Source organism: Aethalodelphis obliquidens, unplaced genomic scaffold (assembly GCF_003676395.1).
Source record: "Aethalodelphis obliquidens isolate GAN/ISIS:26980383/991018 unplaced genomic scaffold, ASM367639v1 scaffold41, whole genome shotgun sequence".
Lineage (NCBI taxonomy): Eukaryota > Metazoa > Chordata > Mammalia > Artiodactyla > Delphinidae > Aethalodelphis > Aethalodelphis obliquidens.
The window spans coordinates 9,295,604-9,308,730 of NW_020837985.1; the positions used below are offsets into that span (position 1 = coordinate 9,295,604).

The 13,127-nt window shown below is 34.8% G+C and overlaps 1 protein-coding gene across 15 annotated transcripts in view; it reads left to right on the plus strand.

The window, feature by feature from the left end:
- The window catches only part of PHF20L1 (PHD finger protein 20 like 1), a 78,517-nt gene that overhangs the window by 14,067 nt on the left and 51,323 nt on the right, over positions 1-13,127 (plus strand). For 8 of the 15 annotated variants that reach the window (XR_003438382.1, XM_027132512.1, XM_027132498.1 and 5 more), the window contains 4 exons: positions 4,019-4,190; positions 4,336-4,420; positions 8,138-8,226; positions 8,455-8,544. Coding sequence is in view for 14 of the 15 variants with exons in the window: in XM_027132512.1 (XP_026988313.1) it covers positions 4,019-4,190; positions 4,336-4,420; positions 8,138-8,226; positions 8,455-8,544 (436 nt within the window). In the remaining variant the exon portion in view is untranslated. The remainder of the gene's footprint in view (positions 1-4,018; positions 4,191-4,335; positions 4,421-8,137; positions 8,227-8,454; positions 8,545-13,127) is intronic. The other 7 variants (XM_027132509.1, XM_027132510.1, XM_027132508.1 and 4 more) reach the window with 2 other exon arrangements.

The following is a 13,127-nucleotide window of genomic DNA, read 5'->3' on the forward strand; positions in this document are numbered from 1 at the left end:
AGAGCTCTATGTAGAATTTTGGCATTGAGGGATCATAGTCCTAGTGAGGTTGCCTTCTCTCCATCTCTTTCTTTGAGCCCTGGAGAGATGCCAACTATGTTTTTTTTTTTCTTTCTTTCTTCTTATCTCTAATTGTTTTAACTCTGAAACCCCAGTCTCCTACTTTTCAAATCTTTTCCCGCATCATTTATAAATGTTTGGGACTCAGTGTAATCACTATTCTTTACTCTTAACAGCTTTCCATGATTCATTCTTTAAAAAAAAAAGAAACAAAATATCATGATATCTACCAAATTCAGTAAGAAAAATCTTACATTCCATTCACACTCAGTTATGATAAAACATAAATTATGCATCAAAATAATATTGCTGTCGTTCAAGATCTAGAGGCATTTGTGAATGCATTTGTTTGGAAGTATTTTTTATTCACTGTGTGTATCAAGGCATTATTACTATGGGCCATCTTGAACAAGGAAATCATTTCACTGTATAGAACTATATGTTAAATCGCCATTTTGTGCATTTTACGTGTATAGCAAAGATGTTGATGTTAGGATTTTTTTCTAAGGTGTAACTGATAACCAAATTAAGTACAGACTTTATGGGATTCCCTATTTGAATGTAATGAATGAAGGGTCATTTCAGTAGTTCACTGTTTCAGAGCACTTTAGTTTGAACCTAGCTAACCAGTCCAGTCTGATGTCCCACTATTCTCCTTTACTCACCTTAACTGCTTACCATGTAGCCTAGCCAAAGGGAACTGTTTCCTTGAAGTGCCCCTCCAATCTCTGATCCTGAGGTCCATGAGGACAGAAACGACAGTCTACTTGTCTGAATCTTCCTTGTCTGGTCGATTGCTTAACTCTGAGTCACATGATGGTTTTAAGTAAATGAACATTGATTGAATAAATGAGCAATGCTTTATGTATAAACTTTACCTTCGTACCATGTTCATTAGGTCTAAATCCTTAAAGTTCCCCACCAAGACCAACATAATGTCTCCCAAGAACCTTCAGTGAATGCTCCAATTTTCTCTGAACAATTAATTATAGCATCTTATGTTGAATTTTTGAAAAGTCAACTATACATCAATGAAAAAAATAAAGTATATTCAAATTACAAAAAAAAATATAGTGGCAGAGAGAAATCATAGTCAAAATTAGCATGAAGTTAGTATCCCACTGCTCACTATCTTCAGGAAGAACTAACTAAATTTGTTAGGAAATCTGTTAATGAGAGAATCAACTCTGGCAAGAATTTTTGTTTTCTTTTTAGATACCTTTGCTGTAATGTTGTCATTAACCTCATGCTATGTCAAAAGCATAACATCTGGGCCCCTACCAAATAATTGTTATTATATGTCCACCTCAATATTCATGGTTTTTCAGAAATAAAAGCTTGATATACAAAGGAGAAAAAAAATGTTATATATACTTACCAGTTTACCATGTATGGTATAATTACTTTGATACAGGCCTTATCCCATTTATCCTGTAGGCTTTTTGTGCCAGTTAGCTTTGACTTTGAATACTCTTACCATGTGTATCCTTGGACAGTCTTCATCTGTTAAATGGTGACTGTGTTATCTGTACCTTGGATGGTTACCAGGATCTAATGAGATAAGGCATATAAAAATCAGCTGATGCTCAGTAAAGAAAGAACATAGGGCCTGACTGATTTATGACTCTGTCAATATTCTGCTGCTCTCTCTTCATCTAACACTAAGCTAAGTTCCTTGAAGAGAAGAGTTAATTATGTTTCCTTTTAACCTACCATTTAATTGTGTACATTTAGAATTTGAAGGAACTTATGGAATAAACCTTCAATTTTTTTTCAAAATCAGAAAGATGTGATAATAAACACATAAATTAGAAACTTAGAACTGATAGAACATCTGTTTATAGTAGTTAAGTGGCTAGTGAATGTTGAAAAATAAACTAAAGGGCAGCCGTATCTCTAAGCTTCCCTTAATGCTCCTGACATTTTTTATGTTTTAAAAACCAAAGCAGCAAAAACAAAGCAACACTGCAAAAGACAAGCATTACAGCACTGATTCTAAGTGAGTGGAATCGGCATATCCACCTCAGGGAGTATATTAATCCCCTAGGTTTTCTTGTTTTCATGCTTTTCTTGGACAGAACGTTTCCTTACCCACACCTATTCCCTCAAAAAGTCTTAAGATCTAACATAAGGTTATAATTGGGTCGACAGCCTTCTTAGTTCTGAAGAAATGTGCAGATTTTCTTTCTTTAACGTCACTTCTTATTCATGCCGAGCATTCCCTGAGTAGCCAGTGTGTGTCTGTCACTGTGAAGATGCTGGGGGTACAAAGGTGGCCATGACTCAGTCCCCGAAACTCACAGGCCAGAGTAGTTGCTAACATCATGTTCCTTAGACCTCTACTCTCTCAGGAAATGTTCATAAATACTTTGTGATGAAAGGGTGACATGGTTTGATAATAGTGCATGCTTTATTTCTGTCTTATTGGCAGGACCAAGAAGTCTTTCAGTAAAGAAAACGGTTTATTTAATCCAGTATTTTCCTAGCTTATTTGACCATGGGACCCTTTTTTTGTGTCACACGTATTAATGTCTCAAGGGCTGTAAATGCTCCGCAGCACACAGTTTAGGAACGTGCACAGAGATGATTATGATGAGACGGGTGCAAGTGAGAGCACCAGGGGGCGGGGAGCTGGGGAAATCTTCACACAAGTGACTACATGTTAAACCAAGTCTTGAATGATGAGCGTACAGAGGAAGGGAAGGGCAGCTTAGGTCCAGGCAGAAAGAACAGAAGGTACAAAAGCACAGACGTTTGACAGTGCATTGTTGTGTTTGAGGAAACTCCAAACAGTTCAGTTCCTTAGACTGAAGTAAGGAAAGAAGCTATACCAGGAACAATTCAGGGCTCTGGAGACGCATAAAAGGCCTTGAACAGCATGAGGGATATGTGAAGCAGGTAGTAGTCGGTGCCTAGATTTCAAAGTTATGTGAGGTCTGTTGTGCTTTATATTTAAATTTATGTTAACAATATAAATTTACATTTATTCCACAGGGAAAATAAAAAACTGAGATTTATCAAAACCCAGCAAAAGTATGAGATAAACTCTATGGCTGAATCACCTACCATGTGCTGCTGTTGAATTCTGATGAGTCACTGTGAACATTTAATACAGTACATTAGGAATGAATAGGCCTATATATATATTTTTTTTTTTGAAGAGGGCTTGTTTGTGTTAAAAGTTTCAAGTTAACTAATTTTTATTTTGGAATTCATCATAAGAGAATCAGCACACATGAAGACAGAACAATGTGATGTTATTTTTATATTTTTAAATTGAAGGTTTGAGCTTTCCCTACCGTCATTGATGCTCATTATAAAATATTGGAAAGTGTAGAAAAACAGAAAAGGGAAAGTACTTTTTTTTGCCGTATAGAGATAAATGTACATGTTGATATTTTTTGCTAGACAAATTTATTTTCTATACTTATAATTCTAGTGAACATAGTACTACTTTTTTACATTTTCCTACATTATAAATCGTTTGTAAGCATTACATTTAAAGTCTATATAATATTCCATTCAGTGGATATACCATTGTTTGTATAGTTATAGACAGTCTTCAGTTTTCTTAATCATATGATTTCTGCTTTCTGTTATTATAAATGTTTTGTGTATATAGTTCCAGAATTGGAATTATTTGGTCAAAAAGGAGGGATATGTTTAAGGCACTTGATACATGTTATCAAATTATTTCCCAAGACAGCACAATTTATATTCTAAATTATATAATTTATATTTCCACTGGGAGTGTATCAGACTATTTCATTAGGTCTTAAGAACAGTCATTAAAAAGAAAAGACAAAGAATAAAGCAAACTTTGTTGATCAGTAGTTTAAAAATATGGATCCATATTGTTTTGTTTATGGTTGTAATAGTAAGCAGTATTTCAGTTAATACTTTGTATAAACAAATGTAAGAATTTTCTTTTGATATGAAGGCTCTTTTTATTTTTGAGGTATCCATCACGAATTGAAAAAATCGACTATGAGGAGGGCAAGATGTTGGTCCATTTTGAGCGCTGGAGTCATCGTTATGATGAGTGGATTTACTGGGATAGCAATAGGTTGAGACCCCTTGAGAGACCTGCATTAAGAAAAGAAGGGCTAAAAGACGAGGAAGACTTCTTTGTAAGTAGCAAGCTTTTCTGTTTGCCAGATGTGTAATGATGTATTTTTAAAAGGAATTCTGTTAAATTTTACAAAAGCTTGTTTTTTATTAAGGAAGTGCTTATTTATTATACATGGTATTGATCTTGAAAGTTGTTTAAAATAGGATTTTAAAGCCGGAGAAGAAGTTCTGGCTCGTTGGACAGACTGTCGCTATTACCCTGCCAAGATTGAGGCGATTAACAAAGAAGGTATGTGTTTGGAATGATCTGAGAATTAAAATGGGATTTATAGTAAAATTTAACTATAGTTCTAATTTTAATTAATGTATGAAATTGTTACATATAGCTGTTGCTTCTCTTTGTTTTATACTTTACCTAATGAATCTTCTAATAATACTCTTTTTTAGGGGCATCCAGTATGTTATATATTGTATACAATAAGATGATACATAATATACTGCCTAAATAGACTGTTTAAATTAATAGAGGTAAATAGTTGCTTAAAATCTTTCAGCTTTCAGTTGACAGGCTTATATTATATGCATTTTATTTCTACTTCTCTGTTTCCAGTTTGTTGGCTAAGTTATTTTATGAAGATCTCAACCTGAGTGCTAAAGATATAGGAAAATTCAAATCAGTTCAACTTGGAAGTGAAACAGTACAGTTTTCTGAGGAAAGAGTATAGAACTTATCAATTGAGGATTTCCTTTATTGCATTTTTCTCCCTGCTCTTTTTTTCTTGATTTCTGTAGATAATTGAGAATTAAATAGCCTTTTGTGGTATCTAATATTACTACTGAGCAAAAGTTACTGAACTTATCAGAAATGTTGAAAGTACCACAGAAATCAGGTGTGTTAGTGTGGCATAAAATGAGAGAACCTGTTGGACAGGTAATGAATTTTAAAAATTGTAGATTAATTTAGAAAGGCATTAATTTAGAAAGGCATTAAATTATTATTGGAAATATACTTAAATATTTTATTTTTTAAATTGTTTAAAATCTCATTTAAAACAGTCGTGAAATACTTCTAAGCATATTTTCCAAAATACATTAGTTTTCTATTAGTTATTTCTTAAACTCGACCACTCATTCATTCTTTTTACTAAAGAAACACATTGAGGGAATTCCCAGGTAGTCCAGTGGTTAGGACTCAGCACTTTCACTGCCGAGGGCCTGGGTTCAATCCCTGGTCGGGGAACTAAGATCCCACAAGCCACATGGCATGGCCGAAAAAAAAAAAAAGAAAAAAACACATTGAGTGACAACTTCTTTGCAAGAAGGGCATTTAACCTAAGTAAGGGGATACGTACTTTAAACTGTATCTTGAAAGCCACACAAGTTATCTAGAAAAGGACGGATGAAAAGGTTTTTCTGTCAGAAGAAATGGTGTATGCAAAAGAATAGTAGAAAGGCATGCCATTTTTAAGGAACTGCAAATCTTTGATGTGACTGGAATGAAGGATTCCTTTAAAGGTTGTAGAATAGCAGAAGAGGTGGGAGAGAGAAGCAAGGATCGGCATGTGAAGTATCCTGTAGTCTTCCTAAAGAATTTGAATTTTACTTGGAGGTGATGGGAAGCATGGAAGGGATTTAAGCTGAGAATTTAAACTAACAAAAAATGAGAAAAATTGAGGTAAGAGAAGATAGAAGAGGAAAACATTTAAAAAGACATATATTTAAAAATGTTAGGTGTAAAAAAGTAAATCATAGTTGTCTAGCTAGAAATGATAATGTAACTTTACAAAAGCCAAGGTCCAATTTATTGGTTTACCTAATTGAAATAACAAATATGGCTATGAGTTTATTACTGGTCACCTGAGGGACATCTCAGTTATTAAGTTTGCAGGTTACTTCTTTTCTAGTGGGGCCTTTAAATCACTATTCACTTAATACTTCTGGAGAGCTGTGTTATGGAGCTCTTATTCCCGTGTCTTAACTCACACTGGCTCCCCAGGTGTCTAGTCCAGAGCCCAGCACAGAGTAGGCAGTCAGTAACAATTTTTGGAAGGAAAAGAAGTATTGAATCAGTTTCGTAGGTTAATAGGATCTACCCAAAATGGAACAAAGCGAAGCAAAATTAAACAATGCTCTCTCATCATTAGGAGAGATTTCTTTAAATGTGTGAGCTTTGGGACCTTTCTTCCATGCTTAAAGCTTCTTTTACCAGTATATGCATACACACATACAACATGCACAAAAACAAACCACCTTCATTTTTTATTCTATTCTGTTTGTTCATGGGCATGTTATATAGAAATTTAAGCTTACATCAGTGGAAGAGTGATGTTACTGATTGCAGCCTCTGCCATTTCAGCAGTAGTTTTGAGTAAGCCCTTAGTGAAATATTGGCAGATATAACTTGTTTTTAAAAAATTTCCATGGGAAGTATTAATTTGGTCATTTTTCTGTATGTCCCACATGGTGGATGAGCCTCCCCCGCCGCCTGCCACTATCCCCCCCCCCCCCCGAAAAAAAAAGAAAGAAAAAGGAAACCCTCAAAGAGTTTTCTGTTCACTACAAAAGCTAAACAAAACTAACAAATGTGAACATTTAGGTATATGTAGTATGTCTTAGAGAAGTTGAAGAGAAGGGGCAAATCAGTGTAGATTGGAGTGGTCAGGGAAGTTTTCATATTATGGGTGGGATTTGAAGAGCTGATCCTTGAAGAGTGGGCTGGAGTTAGGAAGGAGGACGGCATCACAGCAGCTGAAGCAGTGTGAGCAATGGCAGGGAGGGATGAATGCACGGTCTGCGTAGTGAAGAGCCTGCTGCTGTCGGCAGTGCCCTGTGAAGAAGGAGAGGAGGACAGGGGCAAGCATGTTGGGGTGTAAGGGGTTCGTGTGGTTTGGCATTCTCACAGTCTTCACAGATTCTTCACATTCTTGCTATTTAGTTCATCAGTTGTTTTCATAACTTGGGTTTAGATCTTTATATCTGTGATTTGTACATTATGCTAATTATAGAAAGATATGAAATCAATGGTGTTATTCAAATTACAAAGAAAAGAAAAATCCTTGTGCGTAGATTTATTGGCTTTGGCGCCAATTGTTTATACCTCTTTCGTAAAGGTCAAGTATCTGTTTACTTGAAGTGGCACTCTGCCCTCATTTGTATAGGAAATGATAGAAAAACATTGGAATTTCCATAAGTATAAAATCTACGTAACTGATATATTTTCTGATAGTACTGTAAAAGACTTGAAAGCATGGAGTCTGTAACAAAAAGTGAATATGCTTTGAAATAGCCATGTAAACAGAATATTGAGTCCTAAAAGCAGAATCGTTCAGTGGGAAAGACAGGGGAATCAGGGTTTTTAGTTAATGGCTGGGCTGCTGCTTAGCTGTCATTGGATGCAGCATTTCGCCTCCCTGGAAGTCAGTGTTCTTATCTGCACAGGAAGACTGGTATGCAGATGATATGTATATTTTCTAGCTGAAAAGCCTGTGAATCTATAATTCTTCTTTGCCAGTTAATTAATCTTGCAAAGGAATAATCCTTTCCTGAGAAAATGATTTTTTCCCTATAGCAGATCTTTCTCTCCATTATTTAGAAGCTTTCAAAGAGAACAAATGATGATTCTTAGAAATATTATACATTTTTATAATTAATGATTTTATTTTCTTCAGGTATAACATACCTGATATGTTATTTAAACATATACCTAAATTGTTATAAAATCCTCCAGTTTAAAATTGTTTAAAATCCTCCAGTAAAAATCAAAATTACATGCAACTAACTTATCAAGATTTAATTCGTGTACTTTATAAGGGAAGTCAAAGTTATTTTTACAGGGGAAGAGACAATAAACTCAGTAAACTTGGTGGGGTCCTTAGCAGGGGTGTGTCTTTGCAGTTACTGCAATCATAGGGTGTTTATTTCTGTCAGGGCATTACTTGTTCTATATCATGTGTTGCTGTAAGGTTGAATTGTATTTTCTAATGATGCTGACTCACTCCCATTTCAGGAACTTTCACAGTTCAGTTTTATGATGGAGTTATTCGTTGTTTAAAGAGAATGCACATTAAAGCCATGCCCGAGGATGCTAAGGGGCAGGTAAGAGTGTTCAGCATTCCTAGCTACCCACAGGGATGTTTTCTTGAATGGTGACTGATCAAAATATATATATACAGACATATATATATTTTAAAGTGAACTAATTGTAGGATTATGTGCTGATAGCCCCAAATAGCAGCAAGAAAGAGAAGCTTAGAATGTAAAATAAACTATACACTTGATTTTTGCTTCTTTGGTTTTAGACCTGCTAAAGTTATAGGTCACTAGTTTCTGTTCCAGGTGAAATCCCAGCATCCACTAAGCTGGTGTTGTCCTATCGACCCAGCTGGATCGTGTAACCAGTCTATGGGAAGTGAGGTAAGTGCCTTTTTTTAATTTTGTTTTGTTTTTCCTGGTATATAGTATCATTTAGAAAGTTAATTTTTAATATAAAATTTTATATTGAGTTTCTTATCTTCTTCTTTTCTTCTATAAATCATAGTCGTTAATCTTCTTTCAAAAGGCGCTTACCTGACACTCTGTAGGCTGTTTCAGGTAGGGCTTTCTGAGTTATATGTTGTAAGCAGTGTATTACATGCTTTGTCACTGCTCAAAGCAAGAATGAACGGTAAGCATTTGAAGGAGAATCTGGGATGAAGTTAAAACCATAATTCCATTATGGTTGATTATGTTTCCTGAAATACTGGAAAGAAAAGGTGCCGGTAGAAATTTAAAATATTTTCTTTTATGTTCTGCTGTTATTTGGGATTTTCAGCACCTGGACCTACAATTAATTTTAAGAAATTGAAAGTGATCTATAAAAATGTCTAATATGGAAATATGCTACATATTTATTGCATAACATGCAGTAAAAAATATCATCCTGAACTGTGTTGAAATCACATGGTCAGTTCCAGTCAAGTGTATATATTTAGTAGTCTAGAACGTAGACTATCACAGTTAAAAAAATTATTTTTGATGTTTTCTGAGAAGTGCGTGAGTGTTTTAAGTGATGTGGTTTTCAAAAATATAATTTTGAAATCATCAGCTAGCAGAGTTTTTTTTTCCCCCAATTAATGTGGAAATGCCATTTAAAATGGAAATGCTTTTGATTGTGAAATTGCTTTGTGTCTTCCTACTTGTATGTATAAATAAAATGTTCTCTTAAGCATTCAGTGGTGTGATTCCTTGGTTACTGCATGGAAAGATTGATTTAAACATTGGGAAGTTAGTACCTGTTTAATTAAAATTCTCATTTTTTTTTTTTTTTTTGCTTTAAAAATATTATTTTGTCATTCTAGTCATTCGAATGTTTATGAGATGGCACTAACCTTGAAACTTTATTTTTTCCAAAGAGACATTGAGCCAGTTTGGTTCATGGTAAAATAATAAGTTGTAAAAATTAATTTTTTGGATGTATTGGATGTTTATTTTTAATTAGTATTCTAGTCACACCATGATGTATTTAACATTAAAATCAATGTCAAGTACAAACTTGAGAAGAAAATAGTAGTAGTATATTTCCTTTAATTTTACATTTTCTTCATAATTTTTAATTACGAGCATATTCAAAACATTTGTAGAATTGTTTTTTATAAAATGTTCTTATTTTTTGAATGTCTTAATAAACCAGGTGTTTGGGCCGTGCTAAGAGAATCCCACTTTGCATATTATCATCTAAATTTTGAGTCCTTTGAGAATTCCTTTATAAAACTATACAGTAAAATTTCTTTTATTAAACCAGCAAAGGATAAGGAATCAAATAAATGCAGTGTGGAAATGTTCTTCTTTAAACTTTCTGTAGCTTCTTCTCACCTATTTTTCTTCTTGAGAGTGAGCTGATATAAAATTTACACTGTAACTCACTAGTGTTAAAGATTGGCTCATAAGATCCTTTACCATTTTTAGAACATTTTTTGTATGCATTGTTTTATTGGATTCTTATAGCAAATCCTTTGACATAGGTATAGCTGATATTTCTGTTTCACAGTTGAGGAATTCAGAATTTAGAGAATGACTTACCGAAAATTTCACTCAACCATAGTGTGCAGAGTGACTGAACTCATACCCGATTTCATTATAGTGTTCATTATAGTGCAGTGCTCTGTGTTATCTACAGGAAACTTTGAAACATCTTTAGTTCTCATTCATGGAAGGATCACACCAGTTATTTATTTATTTCAAAGATTTTTTTGGATGTGGACCATTTTAAAGTCTTTATTGAATTTGTTACAATAGTGCCTCTGTTTTATGTTTTGGTTTTTTGGCCCCGAGGCATGTGGGATCTTAGCTCCCGACCAGGAATCAAACCCACACCCCCTGCATTGGAAGGCAAAGGCTTAACCACTGGACCGCCAGAGTCCCTACACGAGTTCTTTTTGATAGTGAATCTTTCCAATTAAAAAATGGAAGAACAAAATAATGGGAGAATTCTTTAATCACGCAACTGCAGCAATTCCCATGATTAACAAGTCATGTGATCAAGAACTGTTTTATCTAATTTCACTTTCAAAGAGTACAGCATGAATCTCTTTCTTCTAGTTTTCTCTTTATTGGAGAGAGAAAACAACTGGGCATGGAATTTATCCCCGGCATCTTTTAGCATTTCTCTTAACAACTTAAAATTTTCCTTGCAATGTGGAACCCAGAATTAAATGCCCTGTTCTTAATAAGACTGCAAACATATGATCTCTGCTGAATTATCACTTGCCTTTGCTTGCCTGTTGTACTTACTCCTGTTTTTCTTTCTGCTTTGTTGATGGCACTCTATAAGTTGTTTTCATTGGTGTTGCTTTTTTCCTTGTACTTAAATGTTAGTCTCAAGGCTCAACTTAGCCATGATACTTAAGTCACCCAGATTGCTCCTTGACCTTAAACCCCTCTTTCCTATTAGCGTACACTTTGCCACCCCTTTGTTTAATGGTTTTCCTTTTGCTTGGAGTGTCCATTTCTTGTTCTTTGCCTTTTTCCCTAGCAAATTCCTACTTTAGGGTTCAAATCATTTATCATTTTCCCTGAAGCCTTCCACTAGTGTTTCTCTTCAGGCAAAATTTTGTTGTTCTCCTGTAATATTTTGTTTATTCTCTACTGTCTCTCCTGTCACATTGTCTTATAGTTAATTTTATTTGCCTGTCAGTTCGTTATGGGCAGGACTAAAAAAGGAGGTGGTTCTAAGTAAAACTTGGATTGGACAATACTGGTGCATCTGCTGTTCTTTGGTTTTACAAACTAGAGATATAAAATTTTATTTCACGGGGCTTCCCTGGTGGCGCAGTGGTTGAGAGTCCGCCTGCCGATGCAGGGGACACGGGTTCGTGCCCCAGTCCGGGAAGATTCCACATGCCCTGGAGCGGCTGGGCCTGTGAGCCATGGCTGCTGAGCCTGCGCGTCCAGAGCCTGTGCTCCGCGGCGGGAGAGGCCACAACAGTGAGAGGCCCGCGTACCTCAAAAAAAAAAAAAAAATTATTTCACAACTTTGTCATAATTCATTTTCTAATAAGACATGCATTGGGGATGTAGTTTAAAATACGGGGAAATCTGGATATTGAGTGTCTTCCAGGCAGGAGCAAAGATGTGGTCACTCCAGGCCAGTGGGTTCCTGGGGTTTTCATCTAGCATCTTTTATTAGCTTAGCATGTTTCCTGGTATATGTAATAGGGTATCCAATAGAAAATTGGTGAATGAATGTGTTAGGTAGAACATCGCATGATGTTTTCAGTTCATTTCAGTCATGGGGGAGAGAGAGACAGATTTTGTATGTTTGCTTTTAATGGCTTATTGTCTCTGCCATATATTTTCAAGACTGAGGAGTCATCAACTTGAATTGCTTAATGGCCTATGTTTGTTAATGTAACCCATGAATTAAATGCATTTGATGTTGTGAAATTGTTTTTAGTTGCTTGGACTAAGAATTTAACGTATTACACATTTTGGTTGAGTCTGAATCAATGGTCTGTTTGATAGCTTAGTGGCATCAGTCATCAGTTGAAGATTAACTCTGTAGAGATATTACAAATATTTGTTATAAAAGAGCCTTTGTGAAAATTTACATGTTAGTACCACTTCTTTACATCTTTCCATAATACAATAAGTGTTTTTAGTTAAAAGTAAAACAGTAAAAATTATTTAGCCACAAACTAAAAAAATTATCACAGGAAATATAAATATTTGCATCTCAGAAGAATGGTAACTAATACAGATTCAGGAAATTGTAGAGGGAGGGAAATTAAACTGGAGTCTGATAGTGTGTACTTTACCTTGGTCAAGTCAAGTAGCTCTTTTTTTTTTTTTTACTAGTAATATTAAGCTGTTGTGATAAATAGGTATCCAAACTTTAAAAGCTTTAAAAAATAATAAAATCATACTTTGATTTCTATGAAATTGACCTTACCTTGGGTGATACATTCTTCCTAATAAGCAATAGTAATTTGCTCAGTGGTAATACAGTCGTCCCTCATTATCTGCAGGAGATTGGTTCCAGGACCCTCATGGATACCAAAGTCTGTAGATGCTCAAGTCCGTTTTATAAAATGGCACAATATTGCATATAACCTATTCACATGCTCCCAAATCATCTCTAGATTACTTATAATACCTAATACAAGGTAAAAGCTATGTAAATTGTTGTAAATACAGTGTAAATGCTATGTAAATAGTTGCCAGAGCATGGCAAATTCAAGTTTTGCTTTTTGGAACTTTCTGGAATTCTTTTTCCCAACTATTTTTGATCCGCAGTTGGTTGAATACACGCCTGCAGAACCCAAGGATAGGGCGGGCTGACTATATGTTTCTTTTAATCTTTGCAGAATTACAACATAAGCTTTTTTTTCTTATTACTTTTATGATCTGTTGCATTATAGAGAAGAAACATAATTCAACGTTTAAACCCTAAGGTAGACTGTCATGTAATATTCCACATTTGTCATAGGTTTTCTTATATTTTAGATTTTATTCCATCAAAA